The sequence below is a fragment of the Lemur catta genome, chromosome 6, assembly GCF_020740605.2.
Source record: "Lemur catta isolate mLemCat1 chromosome 6, mLemCat1.pri, whole genome shotgun sequence".
Taxonomy (NCBI): domain Eukaryota; kingdom Metazoa; phylum Chordata; class Mammalia; order Primates; family Lemuridae; genus Lemur; species Lemur catta.
In genome coordinates, this window is record NC_059133.1 from 840,900 (window position 1) to 857,845 (window position 16,946).

General features: G+C 58.5%; 1 protein-coding gene across 1 annotated transcript; it reads left to right on the forward strand.

Moving 5' to 3' along the window:
- The first annotated feature begins 1,452 nt into the window (after positions 1–1,452).
- On the forward strand, positions 1,453–15,433 carry MLC1 (modulator of VRAC current 1). The gene is made up of 12 exons (XM_045555373.1): positions 1,453–1,542; positions 1,966–2,149; positions 3,092–3,181; positions 4,574–4,627; positions 4,875–4,976; positions 5,972–6,073; positions 6,495–6,566; positions 8,366–8,482; positions 9,641–9,697; positions 10,462–10,584; positions 13,723–13,887; positions 15,176–15,433. Exons 2-12 carry the CDS (start codon positions 1,970–1,972, stop codon positions 15,248–15,250), a joined length of 1,137 nt encoding a protein of 378 aa, XP_045411329.1. The 5' UTR covers positions 1,453–1,542; positions 1,966–1,969; the 3' UTR covers positions 15,251–15,433.
- Positions 15,434–16,946: the final 1,513 nt, after the last annotated feature.

Below are 16,946 nucleotides of genomic sequence, written 5' to 3' on the forward strand. Positions count from 1 at the left end.
AGCACAAACCTCGTTGATTGTTTTTCAGTTAACCCCATGCCCACAGGTGCCTGGTACCTGGGTGCACCTGCCTTGCCTCCCGCCTGCAGCTTTTGCACAGCTCTGCCAGCGTCCCCTCCTTCCTTCTGCACGACTGCCCACGCGCCTCCCTCTCACTGGGGCCTGCCCTGGCCCCGCACGTCCCTGCTCCGTTCCCTCGCCCGACCTCTTTCCCTCATGGGGAGAATGGAGCGTGCTGTGCGGCACAGTAACTATCTATCCCGTGTGCTCCCACTCCCGCTGCAGCGTGAACGCACGTGGCCGGCTCTGCTCGCTCCATAAATGTTGCTGAACGGCTGTGTGCATGTGGAAGTGTGTGGGAACCTTGGCAGGAGAGAGGGAGAAAGGGACTTTTAAGAACAACAATTTGTTTGAGGTGTGTGAGAGTAGGACTTGTTCTAGAAACCAGCATTGCCAGCAGGAACAAGGACTAGAGGGGCTTGCTCTGCAACCTCTGACTCAGGGCAGTGTGTTTTCATTTCTCAGTGGAGAACTTTGGAAAGGCACAGAAATGGTGACATCTGATTAACATTCTTTTTTCACACAAAAAGAAACAGAAGGGGCAGTCCGCTCAGACCAAGTCCCATTAATCCTGTTTATTGCTTTTAAAGATGTCAAGAAGAAGTTTGGGAGGTTTCTTGTCCGTTCACAATAGCTCTTGGCTCCATAGGGTATAGTTTGTGAAAATTATTTCTAATCCTTCTTGCTTAGTTGAGACTAAGACAATGGAGTATCCCATGATTTGAAACCTGAGGACTCTGCCCACGTTTAATGTGGGTTCACAGTTTAAGGAGCTGATTTTTCAGAACACTTTGGTTTCGGCCTTTTTACAATGTGCACAAAGCATCTGTGGCTGTAACTGTCAGGGTGCCAGTGTCTCTGGGTGACACATTCGTGTCCTTCTTCTCTGCTTGCTGAGCAGAAATAAAGGGTGCAGTGGGACTGTGCCTGCCAAGCCACTGGGGCTGCCCACAGGAACCGCCAGGGCAGAATGCTGAGCGGGCCCAGGGCCACGCCGGCCAAGTGAGTGTGTGCATGTTTATGTGAAGGAAGCTTCCATCGTGTGGTCACGGGGGACAGAAAAAGGCGGCGTGAAAAGAAGTACAAGACCTTTGAACAGAAAGGCGCTTGTTTCAGAAGCAGGGCCTGCTAGGATTGTGTGCTTGGTGGACTTCTATTCCTAGGTGCACTTCTTTCTTCTGAGACACCCACCGTGGCGCCGGCACCGAGACCTGCGGTGACTGGAACCCGGGAGGCCCCTTCCTTTCCTAGCTGGGCTAGGACTGTTCTGGGCCAGTGGTTACACAACCAACTCGAAAAACAACCAACCCGGAATGTTTCTAGGATCCACTCAATGCATCTCCTCATTGAAATTCAGGAAGTGGTTCTGCTTCCCCTGGCTTAGGAGCCGTTTTGCTGAGCTTTTGTTCCATCTGTGAATAGTTCTTGCTGGAAGCCCCTCACCCACAGACCAGCGCTCCCAAGGCCGGAACGACAGGAGAGGTAAGTGGGGGAGGCGGATTTGCAATCTCTGCTTCAGTTTCCACCTGGAGCAGCTGAGTCCACAGCGCCTTGGGGTTGCAGACGGAGTTGCTAGTGGGAGTCGAAAGGCATTGTACCTGCAGCACCGGGATCAATGAGGCTAAATTTAAAGCCTAAACTCGCCCTGAATCCAGAACATTGAGGTTTGTTTTACGAGGAAAGTGATTTTATTCACCTTTAGAATTAAATGCTTATTTTCTCCTTCAAATTTGCAGCACTCCAGCGTGAGCAATATTTCTTTGCTAAGAAAGTATTTCTTGAAAACAACTTATTTTAATTGAAGTTTTTCAGAGTGGTCAAAGGCGATGATAATTTCATAACAACTCATGACACCGGCTGCAAGCTCCGGCCGTGGTGTCACCGCTCTGGCTGGCTGTCCCCCAGGGCCATGACTCGGGAGGAGCCGTTCAGGGAGGAGCTGGCCTATGACCGGATGCCCACGCTGGAGCGGGGACGGCCGCACCCCGTGGGCTACACGGCGGACACGGAGCCTAGCGACCTTCAGCTGTCCAAGAGGGTGCCCCCGTGCCTCAGTGACAAGGCGGGGGTCTTCTCCGTGTTGATGGGGGTGAGTAGCCCGACCTGGTCCCTGAGGGTCCCCTGGCCTGGGTGCCCTTCCCAGGTGGGGCGGAGGGCGTGGCGCTCAGACCCATCCTGCTGCTGCACGGCCCTGGGTGCCGCCCTGTTTGTTTTATGTAATTGCGGAATTATTTTTCTCAATTCCCGAGTATCTGGCACTGGTCCTGATTTGGCCTCTAGGCTGTGGCTGAGTCTTCCCAGGGAGGGACAGTTCCGGGGCCACACTGAGCCCACAGGGCTATGCACTGGGCCAGGGTGGCCTCCACGACCCTTGACTCTCGCAGGGGGGTCTAGGAGGCGTCACCTGGAAAGGGGCCACAGGGCTGGAGCAGGCAGGGCAGCACCGAGCATCTGGGGGTCTTCCCTGGGGCCCTGAGATGTTTTCTGTGCACACAGATACGGGGACGCCTAGATGATCAGCATCATTTTGGCCTGAGAGTGCCAAGAGCCAGCCCTACCTCCTGCCAGGGCCTTGCCCGTGCGACGCCCTTGTGCCCATAGCCACTGACTCTCGGGGTCCTTTCCCAGCTGTCAGCTTGGATTAGCTTCTGCAGCAGTGGGACAGGCATCGTTTCCCAGGCTGCTGCCTGGACCCGGGGGTGGTCCCTGAAGCCCCTGAAATCGCACGTGTTGGGTGTCTTCTGGGGAGAGGCTCCGTGTCTTGCTTTAAGTGTTGACAGACCCCCCTCCTGCCCCCAAATATCAGGGTGGAGTCCGTGCTCTGACTCTGGGGGAGGCCAGTCCACTTCTGGGCTGTGTCTGCCCTGCGGGGAGGCATCCAGGCCGGGCGGGATCCAGGGCCAGGGACAGCTGGTGCTGGTCAGGCGCTGGGCTCAGAGCTGTCCAGGTGCGGTCACAGGGTTAGTGTCCCTTCTTCAGACGTCTGAGGCAGGGCTATGTCTTACCCTGAATTTATATTACTCTTTTCCAGAGCTGCCTTCTCGTGACCTCGGGGTTCTCACTCTACCTGGGGAACGTGTTCCCCTCGGAAATGGATTACCTACGCTGCGCGGCAGGTTCTGTAAGCAACGTTCCCCAGCTGTGGCTGACGGTGCCCAAGCTCACTGTCGCGCACTTGAATTTCTTTGCTCTGAGATTTGCAGGTTTCTGTCACTTGTTCCTCATTCAAAATCTCTGTGTGACTTTGGTTTCAAATAAGATTTACCACTTTTGAGAATTACTGACGGAGCAGGTCTGAATCTTACCCTGCAGGTGCCTGTGCAAGAATAGCACTTTGACCCCAGCACGTGGCTATGTCCCACTCCCACTGGCCGGAGCCTGCACTGGGGTTTGGGGCTGCACCCCCCTCCTTCTGAAGCTCTGTGGGGCCCGTGGGGGGTGCCCACCGGTCCTCTCGGGAGGGGAGCAGAGACAGCCACTGACCTTTGCCCCCCAGCATCCCTGCCCCTGCCTCTCAGGGGCCCAGCCAGCTGGAGCACAGAGCACCCTATTTCCTGGGGTCTCGTGTGTGTCGCTGGGGAGGCCTGCTTCTGATGACAGCGCGGGCACAATGCCCCAGGCTCCCGCTTCTGCATTCCCACCTGCAAGGACAGGGTTGGTGATTGTGTCCCCAAATGTCTCAAAACCAAAGCAGACACATGCTCTCCTTAACCCCATGCCCCACCCTGTGTCCTGGGTCTCTGGGTCTCTGGGTCTCTGCTCCCTCAGAACAAAACTCCTTGAGGGAATGTGACGCTTCTCCCTGTTGTGCTCTCGGAACCTTCTCCTAGGCTTTTTGTCCTCCCCGGGACAGCCCTCCCAGCCTCTGCCTCTGTCCCTGCTCACCCCCCACCCTCCTTCTGCCCAGCCCTCGGCCCTCAAGGCCCCTGGGTGGGCTCCATGCTGAGTCCGTCCCCACCCAACTGACACCCACTCAGGACACTGTGGGTGTCCCCTGCCTCCCACCTGACACTGCTGTGCTTGCCCCTCAGACGGCTCCCCGCCGCCGGGGCTGGGGTCCACGGCCTGACCAGTTGGCCCACTGGGCCCCCCTCGGCTGCCGCCCTGCTCCCTGGCCCTGACTCCCAGCCTTGGGGTCGCAGCGGGACAAGAACACCCTAAGCAGATTCTTTTTCCTTTTTGGGTGACTCTTTAGCTAAGACTGTCCCTGGCCTTGTGCTTTCGTAGTTACATTCTGGGCTTTGAACCTTGTCCGGCTAGAATAGTGGTCGTTATTGAATGTCTTTTAGCTCACCAGAAAAATAAAAACTTTTCTCAGAATAAATTATTTTGAAGCATCTGGGGTCTGTTCCACATCAAGCAAAGCCCCTGCATCAGGTGGACTGGCAGCTCGTGTTTTGCTGAAGTGATTCAGATCATTCCGGAAACTTGAACGTTACGTTTTATTGAAGTCGCGGTTGTGGCCTGCAGGGGTGCGGGGGACCCATGGCTCCCCACTCTGGTTCCTTTGCAGTGCGTCCCCTCAGCGCTCGTGAGCTTCGCCGTGGCCAGGAGAAACGTCAACGCGGTGAGTCTGGCCAGTCCTCCGCGGCCGGCAGGTGGGCGCTGGGGGGGGGCACCCAGAGGTCACCCCCAGACTGTAGGGCCCCCCCGCCCTGCCCCTGCCTGCAAGAGGGCTGGGGAGAATCCTATGACGGAGTCTCACATGTCACAATCCTGACTACTTTGAGTTACCAAGCTGGCGTTTGGTGTGATGTTACTCTTATTTCTTTAGTAATTCAAAGAAGCAAAACCCCTCCTGCCCTGTCTTTCAGATTCCTAATTTTCAGATGCTGTTTGTTGCCACGTTTGCTGTGACCACCACGTGTTTAATATGGTTTGGATGCAAACTCGTCCTGAACCCGTCAGCAATAAACGTGAGTGACCGCACCGCGCCACGGCCACACGGGTTTCACGCGCTGGGCCTTGCGGGGACACGGGTGCGGTGGCTCCACCGTGGGTGTCCGTGGGGTGGTTTGTTCAGTTAGAAACGCACAGTGCTTGTCGTGGCGCTTGAGTTCGACGCACACTGAGAACGTTGTTGGTGCTGCTGAAGAAAAGAATGGTCTTTCTTGGACTCCTTTAATTGATCCTGGTGGGTTTATCGATACACAATATTTTTAACACGTCTTTTGAGACACTGCTTAAAAATCCACAGTAACACGATGGTGGATCTCGTCAACTCTGCGCTGCTGAGCTTGGGATGTGTGCATCACCGTTCCCGAGTGACGGGGCCTATTTCCCTCACCTGGGTTTGGAATCGAGATTGTCGTGCCCTTTCTTGTTGGTTCACCTATTCCCTCTTGTGGTTCTGTGAGTTGTTACTAATACTCTACGTATTTTGAGGCTCTATCGTTAGTTGAATATGGTCCTACATTCTTTCTTTTTTGAATTTATTTTTGAATTATCATACAGCTAAGTTGCCTTTGTAAAACATACAGCTCTGTGAATGTTAACACAGGCATAGATTTACGTAAAAGCAACCCAGTCGAGACCTAGAATAGTTCCATCACAAACACCCCAAAAACTTGTGTTTCCCGTGTCTGGCAGTGACACGGAGCGGCGCAGACGTTTGTGTGCAGGTTTGTGTGGGAACAAGGAGGGCTTAGGTTGGGGGTCGGCAGACCCAGGCCCTCGGCCTGTCTTGGTCCGGCCTCTGAGCCAACAGTGGGTTAAAAAGCCAAAGAAACCCCAGAGGTGCACGTGAGGCAGAGACGGTGTGAGTCCAGCAGGCCTGACAGCTGGTCTTGGGCAGAAAAGGCGGCCGACCACGGTCTAGGGCCCTGCACGGGCCTGTCCGCGAGCCCGGCTGACGGCCGCGGAGGAGCAGCACGGGGGCGGGCGCGGCGGCTGAAGTGCGTCTCCTTCGCAGATCAACTTCAACCTCATCCTGCTGCTGCTGCTGGAGCTGCTCATGGCGGCCACCGTCATTGTCTCTGCTCGGTCCAGCGAGGAGTTCTGCAAGAAAAAGAAGGTGGGTGTAGCTTCTGGCCCTGCACAGCAGAGCAGTGGGACGTCCCCCAGGGCCAGCGCGTCACCGCCCACCTGAAGGGCAACAGGTGGGAGGTCGGGTGTCAGTGGCCTTGCCAGGCGAAGGCGAGATTCCCACCCCCACCCCCCCACCCCCTGCCCCGGCTCCCTCAGTGCCGTCCCCGCAGGATCACGAGGACAAATAGCGGCTGAAAATACCTCGTGAACTGGAGTTACGGCAGTTGACACACTTGTGTGTACAGGGGACTTTCCCTTCAAGCCTGAGATCCGCTGGTGACTTTGAGAGGGTCACATTCCGAGCACAGGCTGGCCCGGAGCGCTGCCCGAGGGGGCTGGGCGTGAGAGCAGAGCGGAGCCGCGCGTGTCCTGCAGGGCTTGGCGTGACGACATTCCGTCTCGCTTAGGGTTCCGTCTCCAACAGCACCAATGTTGCGGACGAAGTGACATTTCCTGCTCGGGTCCTAAAGTCCTATTCGGTAAGGGAAACTCGTCTTCATTTTTCCTCTTCTTATTTTATTTTATTGAGGTGGGGGTTGAGGCTGGATTAAGACATCGCATTTATTTCTCAAGATGACTGAGACACGGCCCCGTAGACTGTGGGCGTGGGCGTGTAACTCACCTGCCAGGGAGACTTCAGTCCGTTTATTGCTGTCGTTGGTGACAAAATAGCTGATCTTAAAAGGTGCCAGTGTTCTTTAGGTTTCAGGGGACAGGGCTTGGTATCGCTATAGGCACAGTCACAGGAGTGTCCTGGCTGACACTGTTGTCCCCAGGGAATCCCTGAGCCCTCAGCGTCCCCTGCATGCTCAGCATCCTGGTCCAAGGATAAGTCATGTGGCCGCTCTCCCGTTGCCCATGTGTGTCTTTTGCGCCCTTTGTTTTTCTGTCGTTGGCCGACCGGTTCTGCCAGTGGATGAGCTGTTAGGAACGTCCCATCTGAGTGCGGGCGCTACCGATTTCCCTTTGTAACTCGGCGGCTTCCTGGCGTGTTTGGTTATGTGTGTGTAGAGCTGCTCCCTGGTGATTTCCTGTCATTGCTCTCAGTGACCCGTGGTATCTTCCGTGACGCCTTTGCCGTGAAGTCCGTGTTAGTGGGTTTAAGCGCATCTGTGACCCTTTGGCTGATGCCTGTCCGATAGACCTTTCTCTCTCTTCCCGCCAGCTGTCCTGGCTCTCGTATTTGCTGTGTGTCTCACAGGCAGCACGTGGCCGCATGTCACTCTTGATCCCACCTGTCATTCTCTCTGTAGCCTTTTGACGGTGCTTGCCGACTTAGTCATCTTTGTTTTCAGCATCTTTTTTGTTCTCTGTTTTCCCCAGGGCTTTTTCTTCTCTGCTCCCTGTCCGTCGGCCTTCTTGGGAATTGGTGGAAGCTTCTTCCTTCCTTTCCCCTCTAATTTTGGATTGCAAATTTAGCATTTTTCAGTATTGTTTTAGAGGCTGTCGGTAACATGTCACCCGCCCCTGCCACGCCGGCTCTTCACTGCGAAACGCGCAGCCTCCTGTCTGCCTCCTCTGGTCCCGTTTGCTCCCCTTTCTTTTGCATTTCGTCCTTTTCTTTAGGAGTTTCTTGAGGGACTGTCTGTTTCTGACAGGCCGGTTTCCTTGTACATGACAACGGCCTGGAGAGGATCCGGGCATCGGTTTTCCCCGAGCGTTAACTCGTCCCACCATCTGCTGTGGCCCAACTGCTGTCCCTCGCAGGCGGCCTCTGTTTCTGGAGTTTTCCGTTCTGTGGTCGTGATCTCGCAGGCGGGAATGCCGTCGCACTTGTCCACTTGGGGTCTTGTGCCCTCCGAGGGGACAAACGTCCCCACCCGGACACCAGCCCCGGCCTTCGTGCCCTGGCCCTGCATTTGGACCTCACGGCTGTTCTCCGCGTGTGCAGGTTTTGGCATTTGTTTCCTTTCCAGTCTTCCTGTGGGGGCAGGGCCGGGGCTTCTGGTGGTCCTGTGTCCCCGCCCCACCCTGTCAGGTCAGCGCCTCAGTCAGGTTTCTGTGGGGAACAGGAGCGGGAGGGAATCTCTACTCAGGAGGTTCTCTCTGACGCATCGGGAGAGTGACGTGGACCGTCACTGCTGCCGGCGAGCGGGGGCTGGGCCAGGGGCTCCCACCCACCCCCCCAGGGGCTGGTCTGGGGTAGCCACCGAGCCTCGACCTGCCCCTGGAGGCTCTGCGGCGACACACTGCACCCTGGGGCGTCTGGGGTCATCCCCACTTCCCAGGGCCGGGCACAGGCCCTCTCGAGGTGACATTGTCCCTTGTCACCCTCCAGGTCGTCGAGGTGATCGCAGGTGTCTCCGCTGTCCTTGGGGGAATCATCGCTCTGAACCTGGATGACACAGTCTCGGGCCCCCACCTCTCGGTGACATTCTTTTGGATCCTAGTGGCTGTGAGTACACCCTGGCTGGTCTCCTGGTCCTTCTGCCACAGCTCAGGCCATTCCCCGTGGGAGACAAGGGTCACGAGGTCACCAGGCCTCGCTGGACTGGGCTGGGGGAGGGGCCGTCTGCCCTGGCGGCTGCAGCGACCCCTCCGAGGCTTCGAGGCTTCGCAGGGTCTAACCCTGAACAAGCAGCTGCCAACCCTAATAGGCCGGTCTGGAGCGACAGGCCTGTGCCCAGCATGGGGTGACAGGGGCCAAGGGACCCCACCCCACGAATGGAGACCCGCAAGGAGTCTCCGGTGTGATCACAGGTTGGACTCTGGATCGGGAACAAACAGACGGCTCTAAAGAGCCGTATTGGGACAATTGCGGGAATCTGAGCGCGGACTGTGTCTGATGAAGCCAGTGAATCCGCGTCGTCTCGGGGGAGGGGCTGCATGAGCTCGTGCCCCCGGGCTCAGCCACACTCGGGTCCAGGCGTGGGGCTGCGAGAGCACGGAGGGCCCAGATGTGGCCAGATGTCAGCACTCGGTGACTCCAGGGGCCCTGAAGTTCCCTGCACTGTTTCTTTGTGCAGCTTTTCTACGGGCTCGAACGTTTTACACCACTGGCTGCAGAGCAGAGCACGCAAAGCCCCTGAAACGCTTAACAGGGTTTGTGCTCTGCAAAAGGAGAGCTTCCTTGCTTGTCAAGGGCTGCAGCCTGCTGGGCTCGTCCCAGCCGCGGGAAGCGGAGCCGGCCAGAGCCAGGCACTCCCGCCAGAGACAGAAGGGAGCAGGGTTTTGCACTGAGCGGGGTGGTCGGACACACGTACGCCGCACGCTCCAGGAGGGGTCGTGAATCCTCGTGAAGGGAAATCATACGTGTGTAATTGTGTTTTATGTCTCCCTCCCCGTCGTAGCGGGGACCTCGTTCTTAAGGAGTTTCTGGGCCCCCTTGGCCGGGAGGGGCCCGTTCAGTCAGCAGAGGGCTCAGGGTTTCATTTCCAGGTCACACCTCCAGGAGGACGTCTGCATCCCCCCAGCCCCGTCCCCCGCCAGGACCACCCGGCCCCCACTGGCCCTGCAGAGCCAGGCAGCCCAGGGGCAAGGACGGGCCGCGCCAGACGGGAGGGCGCGCGTTGGAGCGTCGCCTCTGAGATGTTTCCTTTTTCTTTTCTCTTAGTGTTTTCCAAGTGCCATTGCCAGTCACGTGACAGCGGAATGTCCCAGCAGGTGTCTGGTAGGTGAGGGCTTGTCCCCTGGTACCCGCAGGCTGGGCCACGGCCTGGCCATCCCCCCGACAGCCACGTTGCAGCTGCAGCCTTGGGAACCAGGCGGCAGGGGCTGCCGGGGGGTGGGGGGGGGTCAGGGGCTGGGGGGAAGGGCGGCTGCGGGGAACTTGTCCTTGGGGAGCTGGACGCAGCCACAGGAGGCTGTGGTGGGAGAGGCCCGAGGAGGACCCGGGCTGAGGCTGGCGAAGAAGGACTGTCTGTGGGCTCTGTGGACCCTGCCCTGTCTTGGATGAGACGCCTGGTGTGACAGTCAGAGCTCCCTGAGCCCAAGCAAAGGGTGCAGGCGGCCCAGTCCCCGAGGCCGACGCATCGTGTGTTTGTGACTCTGCCGCTGAGCTGGGGCCTCAGTGCCCCGCAAGGCGAGAGCCCCCACTGGGCATAATGTACGGCTCAGACGCCAGGGCCTGTGGCCCGTTTCTGAGGCTTGGCGTGAGCATCACTCCACAATTCGGGGAGATTTGAGGGAGGTTAGAGGGCCAGGTGTCATAGCCATGGAGGGGTGATCCATGCAGAGTGCTGTTTTTTTCAAGAGTGGAGAATTGTGCACACATTTAAAAAAACTTACGTAACACTCTGGTTTGCATCAACGGGCAAAGGTTTCAGCAGAGCCGCACGCGGAAGGGCTCCTGCTGCGGGCAGGCGCGGGCTCTGGCCTCCTCCCTGCGGTGCTGCCCAGGCGCAGGGCCGGCCGGCAACGCCTGCTCTCTGCCAGGTGGAGGTGCTGATCGCCGTGACCAGCCTCACGGCCCCGCTGCTGTCCACAGCCTCCGGGTACTTGTCCTTCAGCGTGATGAGGATCGTGGAGACTTTCACAGATTACCCCCCGGCCATAAAAGTATGTATCCTTTTATTTCATTTAAAACTCTGTAGCAACACGGTGCGGCTGTGCTGTTGGCATGTGTCGGAGGGCGGGGTTCGTGGGGACTGGGCTCTGTCCTGGGTGGTGGCCGGGGACAGGCGGCAGCCGCCAGTGGCATTGGCTCTGCACAGTCTGCTCTGGGTGGAGCTGGCGTTAGCGTGGTGTGAGGTGGGGCCTCGTTTCTCCTTCCGTGTGGATGATGGGGTGACTTCCTGCCTCGCTGCCTGGCGGGGCCAGCTGTGCCCTGGTGTCTACCCGGCTGCTCCCGGCCACTCTGCCCCGTCCCCCGGCCCTGGATCTGGGGTGTTCTCTGCCCTGCGAGCGCCCCCTCATAGACAGACTGTCGTCAGGGTCTACGAGACACGCTGTTGGGATTCCTACTGCAATTGCATTACGTTTATGAATTTGAAGAGATTTGAAATTGTGACTTTGAGCCTTTCCAAGTTTGAACGTATTTCTAGAGGCAACTTCTGTAGAGTCTTTCGACAGTTTTCTATAATCCTCTCCGTAAGGCTCAAGCACTGCGGCTAGACCGGGCTGTGGCAGAGGGAACACCGTCCTGCTGTCCTCCTGGATGTGCCGCGCTCTGCCCCCCACGGACGTGGCCGGTGCCCTCCCGGGACCCACAGCCGGGCCCCCCGCCCGTTGCTCTGCGGCATTGGTGCCTCCCAGCTCCCCCAGTGGGCGGAGCGGGAAGTATGTGTGTTCCCAACGACCACGAGTTCATACTGGTATTTCCAGTTCACATTTAACATTCTAGGGTTTTTTCTTGACTTTTTTTGTTTGCTGCCCCCCATTCCAAAAATCTTGTTTCCTGTAACACTTACTATCTTACTACTTGATTTTGTCTCACAATACGCATGTAACTGTTCATACTTCCTGCGTTATTGCTACCAGCGGAGTGAGCTGAGGCTTCCTTCCCGCCTTCAACACGAACCGTGCCAGGAGGGACAGTCACACGTTGTCCGTGTGTCGACACCTGGACCTGGTACACCATGAGGTGTCATGGCTGCTGGTTGTGTTCCGTTTTAGGGTTTGGTACTTTCCCCCCCTTTTTGTGGTATTTTTAAATATATAAAAATTTACACAGTTCAGAAAGCCAACACCACATGAAAGGTGGACTCAGAGACGTTGCAGTCCTTGCTCTACCTGTTCCTCTCCCAGGCCACCGTGCCGTTATTATTTTTCTTCCTTTCTCTCAAGACAGGTTGCTCACTGCAATCGCTATTCTGCACTTTGCTTTTCTTTAGCTTAGTAACTATCCAGGCATTTCCTCAGGGCTCAGGGGATCAGAGCTCTGTGTTCTCTCATTGCTCCTGCACTCGTGTCCCGGCCCACCCAGCCCGTCCTCATGGCAGCAAGCGCGTCATTTCCAAACATCTGCGGTCGTGAATGACTCCTGGAGCAGCCTCGTGTGCACACTTCGCCGTGAATCTGTGCAGTGTGTCTTTAGGGTAACCAGCCAGCAGAGAGACCGCTGGGGCAGAGGGTGGACGCGTCTGTAATGTGTTAATAGTTTCATCTCCAAAATGTCCCGTTTCCCCTCCTGCCAGGGCCCAGGGCACTGCCTTCCCCTTGCCTGCCAGAGACAGGGCATCGCGGAGCTTCCGTAGCGCGTGACGGCCAGGACCTTTGACCGTGCCCGGGGCATTTGCATTTCTTCTCCAGTGAGCTCCGCTCACGCCTCCCGCCCGTCTCCCGCCGGCTTTTGAGAGCTCTGGCATCGGGGGGACCGAGCCGCCACTGTGATGGGAGATGCCAAGGGTGGCCTCAGCCTGGCAGTCGTTCTTTGTTCTGTTTGTCGTGATTCTTGTCATGTGAAAGCTTTTTTGTTTTTATACAGCTAAATTGATCGATACTTTCCTTAATTGCCTCTGGTTTCAAGGCATGATTAGAAAGCGTGGGACACGTGTGTCCACTGGAGTTTACCGCACACGACACCCCTGCCTCGTCTGGGTCTGGCTCTGCTCGTCCTGCCTCCTTCCCGCAGGCTGTCCACGCGCCCGCAGCCTGCGCTGCTCATACGGGTTCACCGCATGCTCAGCGTCGGGCAGGGCTGGGGCCACTTACTAAGTGCTCTTCTCTTCTAGCTTGGATTTTTGTACAAATTTTGGAATCAACGTACCTGCTCTGGAGACTGCAATATTGCTATTTTTTTTTTTTTTTTAGACAGAGTCTTGCTCTGTCACCCAGGCTAGAATGCCGTGGCGTCAGCCTAGCTCACAGCAACCTCAAACTCCTGGGCTCAAGCGATCCTCCTGCCTTAGCCTCCTGAGTAGCTGGGACTACAGGCACACGCCACCATGCCCAACTAATTTTTTTCTATTTTTAGTAGAGATGGGGGGGTCTCACTCTAGCTCAGGCTGGTCTCGAATTCCTGACCTCAAGTGATCCTCCGGCCTTGGCCTCCCAGAGTGCTGGGATTACAGGAGTGAGCCACTGTGCCTAGCCCAATGTTGCTGTTTTTTTATTGGGACCACGTTAACTTTATGAATTAACTTGAGAAGAGTTGTCCGTTCCGTGACATTGGAGGGTGCAGGGTTCCTTTTTGTGTTAACAATTCGTTGCTTCATATTTCCTGGGTCCAGCGCTGGCAGGACGCCCATGTGGCACACGGAGGGTTCTGGGTGCGTTGAGGGTGTTCTGACCCCTGGGCTCACAGGCCACAGGGACTTACTTCGGGCTCTTCTGTCCTCTCCCCGGCTGGGCCCCCAGCACCTCCTCCTGCCCTCCCCAGCGGCTCCCTCTGGCCCAGGCACTGCCCAGCCCCCTCCTCTCCAGCAGCTGCTGCTGGGTGGACCCGGGGCGGCCTAAACCCCCTGCCGGGACCCCTGCCCCTCTTGCCTTCTGCTCAAGGCCCTCAGGGCCGACTCGGTCAACCTCGGGAGCGTCTCTCCTGCTTGCACACCTGGAAGGTTGTTGTCCCCTGTGACTCGTACGCACAGCCTTGGCGTGGCCACAGGTGGTTTTGCCGGTCCCCTCACGGACCCTCGTGGTGGCTGGGGCAGGAGGGGGTGGAGGGGCAGGGACACCCGCAGCCAGCGCCGTGCGCCGGCTCGTTCTGGGCCCGTCTGCCCTGCGAAGGGCCCGGCTCACGGCACGCCCTGCCCACAGCAGTCCTACGACCTGCTCCTGCTGCTCCTGATGCTGCTGCTGCTGCTGCAGGCCAGTCTCAACACGGGCACCGCCATCCAGTGCGTGAGCTTCAAGGTCAGCGCCAGGCTGCAGGGCGCGTCCTGGGACGCCCAGCCTGGCCCGCAGGAGCGCCCGGCCGGCGAGGTGAGTGGCTCCCAGACCCGCACCCTGGCGCCTGCCCAGTCCTTCAGGACTTGCCCTCCACTCTGGGGTTTTAAAAACACCACAGAAAAATCTTGAGGAAGTAAAATATTTTTTAAAAAATTCATTTTTTAAGAAAACAACTAGGCAAACCCAAACCCATGCCTGGAAAACATGACGGACTCAATGCTTTCGGTTTTGCTGTTACAAACACAGGACTCAGGCTTCCGGGGCGTCTCCAAACTCTCCTTCCCTGCCGGGGGACACCAGCTCTGAGGGCAGGGGGCACCACCAGCCTGGCGTGTGGGTCCCTACAAACAGGGTGTCAGTGACCTCTGGCTGGCAGGCTGGGGGGGTCATGCTGTCCCTCTGCCAGGCTCACGGCCACCTGGATGATACTGTCCCCCCAGGCCCTGCCTGTCGCCCCCCACGACTGAAAGGCGAGCTGCCCGCTGGCGTTGTCCCTGGGCAAACCCGCCCCTGCCTCCAGGTGCAGGTGCCCGTGATGAAGGCCTGCGGTGCCCCGAGTCCCCGGGCAGACGCTTGGCCTGGCCCCTGGGCCCCGCGGCACCAGTGGGAGGTGTGGCCCTGGGTAGGCGGCCGCTGCCTGGGCTCCGCACGTGCTGTGCCCGCTGCGGCCTGGGGACACGCTCTTGCCCTGGGCCCTTTCTCAGGCGACCTCGACAGTCTCCACCCTGTCCTGGTGCCACTCCCTTCACCCCTGCTTCCTCGGAGGGCGTGGCTGTGCTGTCATTGTTACCTGGCTGGGATGGATGGCAGCGTGCCCACTGGGATGGCAGTCCCCAGGGCCTATGAGAGCCACCTGGTTTTGTGCTGCCACCAGCACGGTGCAGCGTCTGGTGAATGAGCTGCTCTCACTGGACTCCTGGGGCTCAGGGTGGACACCGGGGCTGGCGCTGTTGCCCCTCGTGTCTGGGGGCATCTGGTCACCTTGGCCTCAGTGTCCTCTTCCCCAGCTGTCAGCACATGCCCCCCACCTGGGCAGCCTCCCCCCTGGAACCAGGGTGTGGGCTGAGTGAATGCCCCCAGGCTCTGCACTGCAGAGGACCCTCGAGAGCCCCGTGCAAGGGGCGTGGCGACTCCCAGATAGTGGAGAAGAGGCCTCTTCTCTCTCCTAGAGGCCCAGGGGCTATTTCCTCCCCTTCTTTCACATTCAGAGAAAACTTGTAAAGCCAAGAGAGTGCCCGGTGCTGCCTGTGGCTGGCAGCGCGTGTCTTCCTGCCACACGGGCAGCCCTGGTGACGTAACAGCTTTCCTGTCTTGGTCACAGGTGGCCAGAAGCCCCGCAAAGGAGTTTGACAAGGAGAAGGCGTGGAGAGCCGTGGTGGTGCAGATGGCCCAGTGACTACAGCACAGGGAAACTGAGTCGCGGTGTGGGCCTGGCCCCAGCGCATCACACTGCGCAGACGCTGGCTGCCCTCGGGGTGCCACCTTCTAACACGTGTTTCCCTCCTGCGAGGGCAGAGCAGGCTGTGAGGTGGCCTTTTCTTGTCTTACGGTAGTTTAATTTTGAAATACACAAGGGGTTGGCTCTTTTGTGCCCTGTCAGACCAGTCGGTCCCGTGCTGCCCGGCGGCCCGGGCTCCCTGGGCTGAGGAAGGGCCTGGGTCCTGCCTGCCGAGCGCCCAGCTCACGCACAGGGTCCCAGCGCGGCTTCCCACCCCCTCGCAGCTGGGCAGGAGTCAGGTCTCCAGGTGTCCGTATCTGGGCAGACTTAGACCCGAGTTCCCGCTCCACCCTGACCCAGCTCCCTTTGTCGGCTCTGCCCGTGCCAGCCCTGTTGTGCCAGCACAGCCTGGATCGCATCGGGGGAGGGCCCTTCCCTTCTGGGATGGCAGCTGAGCACCTTCTGCTGGGCAAGTGAGGCTGAGCACCTCCGTCCTGTGCGGGGCCGCGGGCCGTCCTCCCCAGAGCCCCGACACTCGGCTCGGCTGCTGCTGCTTTTCCCACGTGACATCCACACGCGAGTTTCTGCGCTGTCTTCACACTGAGCCCTGGTCCACGTCCCCAGGTGTGGCCACGTCCCGTGTGGAGCTTCACTTGGCCACTGTCAGCTCAGTGTTCTCTGGGGTGTGGCCGGGCCCAGGGCTTTGGAACCTGGCGTGACTTGGTGGCCCCCGTGTCTGGGCGAGGCCAAGGCTCTCCTCCCACATTTGCTCCCCGGACTCCTCACGGGGTCGTCACTGGGCGTCTCGGCGCCCTCTCCGCCTCCCAGCAAGAGCTCCGTCTACATCCTCACTCACCTGAGGTGTGGCTGGGGTCAGGGGTGCTCTCCACCTCTGCTGTTTGGGGTCTCGGGGCCCTGACACGCCCTCTGCAGAGCCCACAGCATCACCACCCACCTGCCAGGCTGCAGGCACCGTTTGGGGGTGAGGATAACATTGGCTCTGATTAAAATCACGGTCAGGAATTGCTCTGTGTGCCACCTGCTAGTGGCACAGACACCAGTAAAGCTGCGTGAGTTGGGAGCACTTGCGAAACCGGGAGTGTTGTCAATCGTTTAGTAATTACTTTCCGGCAGGTGCTTTCATTCACAGGCTACGCCCCAAAGTGGTTTTCTGTCCTCTGGTTTGAGGAGATGAACTGCAATGCTGAGGAAGACACGTTGCTGTGTACTGAGTTGGGCGGCACTAGCGGGTTCCCCCGGGGCCAGTGGGACCGTCCGGGTCAAAGACCTGCTAGTCCTGGGAGATGAGGACTGGGTGGGGCCGGTGGAACTGGGGGGGCGCCAGGATCCTCCCAGGTTTCTCACTTCCGAACGGGAGTGATGCCGGCTGCCAGGACACCCTCCATATTCATGACAAGTGGCTCCGTATTCTCCATCAGAGAAGGGAGGCGGGCAGACTCCTGAAGGTGGGGCCAGCCAGGGAAGCCAGCCCAGCAAGGCCACGTCGCTCCAGAAGCAAGGACAGAGCCAGGGCCGCGCAAACACTTTGGCCACATCCGCAAACAGGCTCCAATGCCGAGAGGGCGCCGAGGGGGCGCTGCCACCTGCCCAGGTGCAGACCCGCCCACCTCTGTCCTCCTGCACCTCTAAGGTG

Bases quoted from the DNA above. Each gene is read 5' to 3' on its own strand.
- MLC1 (XM_045555373.1), top strand. From the start codon at position 1,970: ATGACTCGGGAGGAGCCGTTCAGGGAGGAGCTGGCCTATGACCGGATG. The intron at 8,483-9,640 runs GTGAGTACACCC...CTTTTCTCTTAG, and splicing joins TCTTTTGGATCCTAGTGGCT to TGTTTTCCAAGTGCCATTGC. The intron at 13,888-15,175 runs GTGAGTGGCTCC...TCTTGGTCACAG, and splicing joins AGGAGCGCCCGGCCGGCGAG to GTGGCCAGAAGCCCCGCAAA.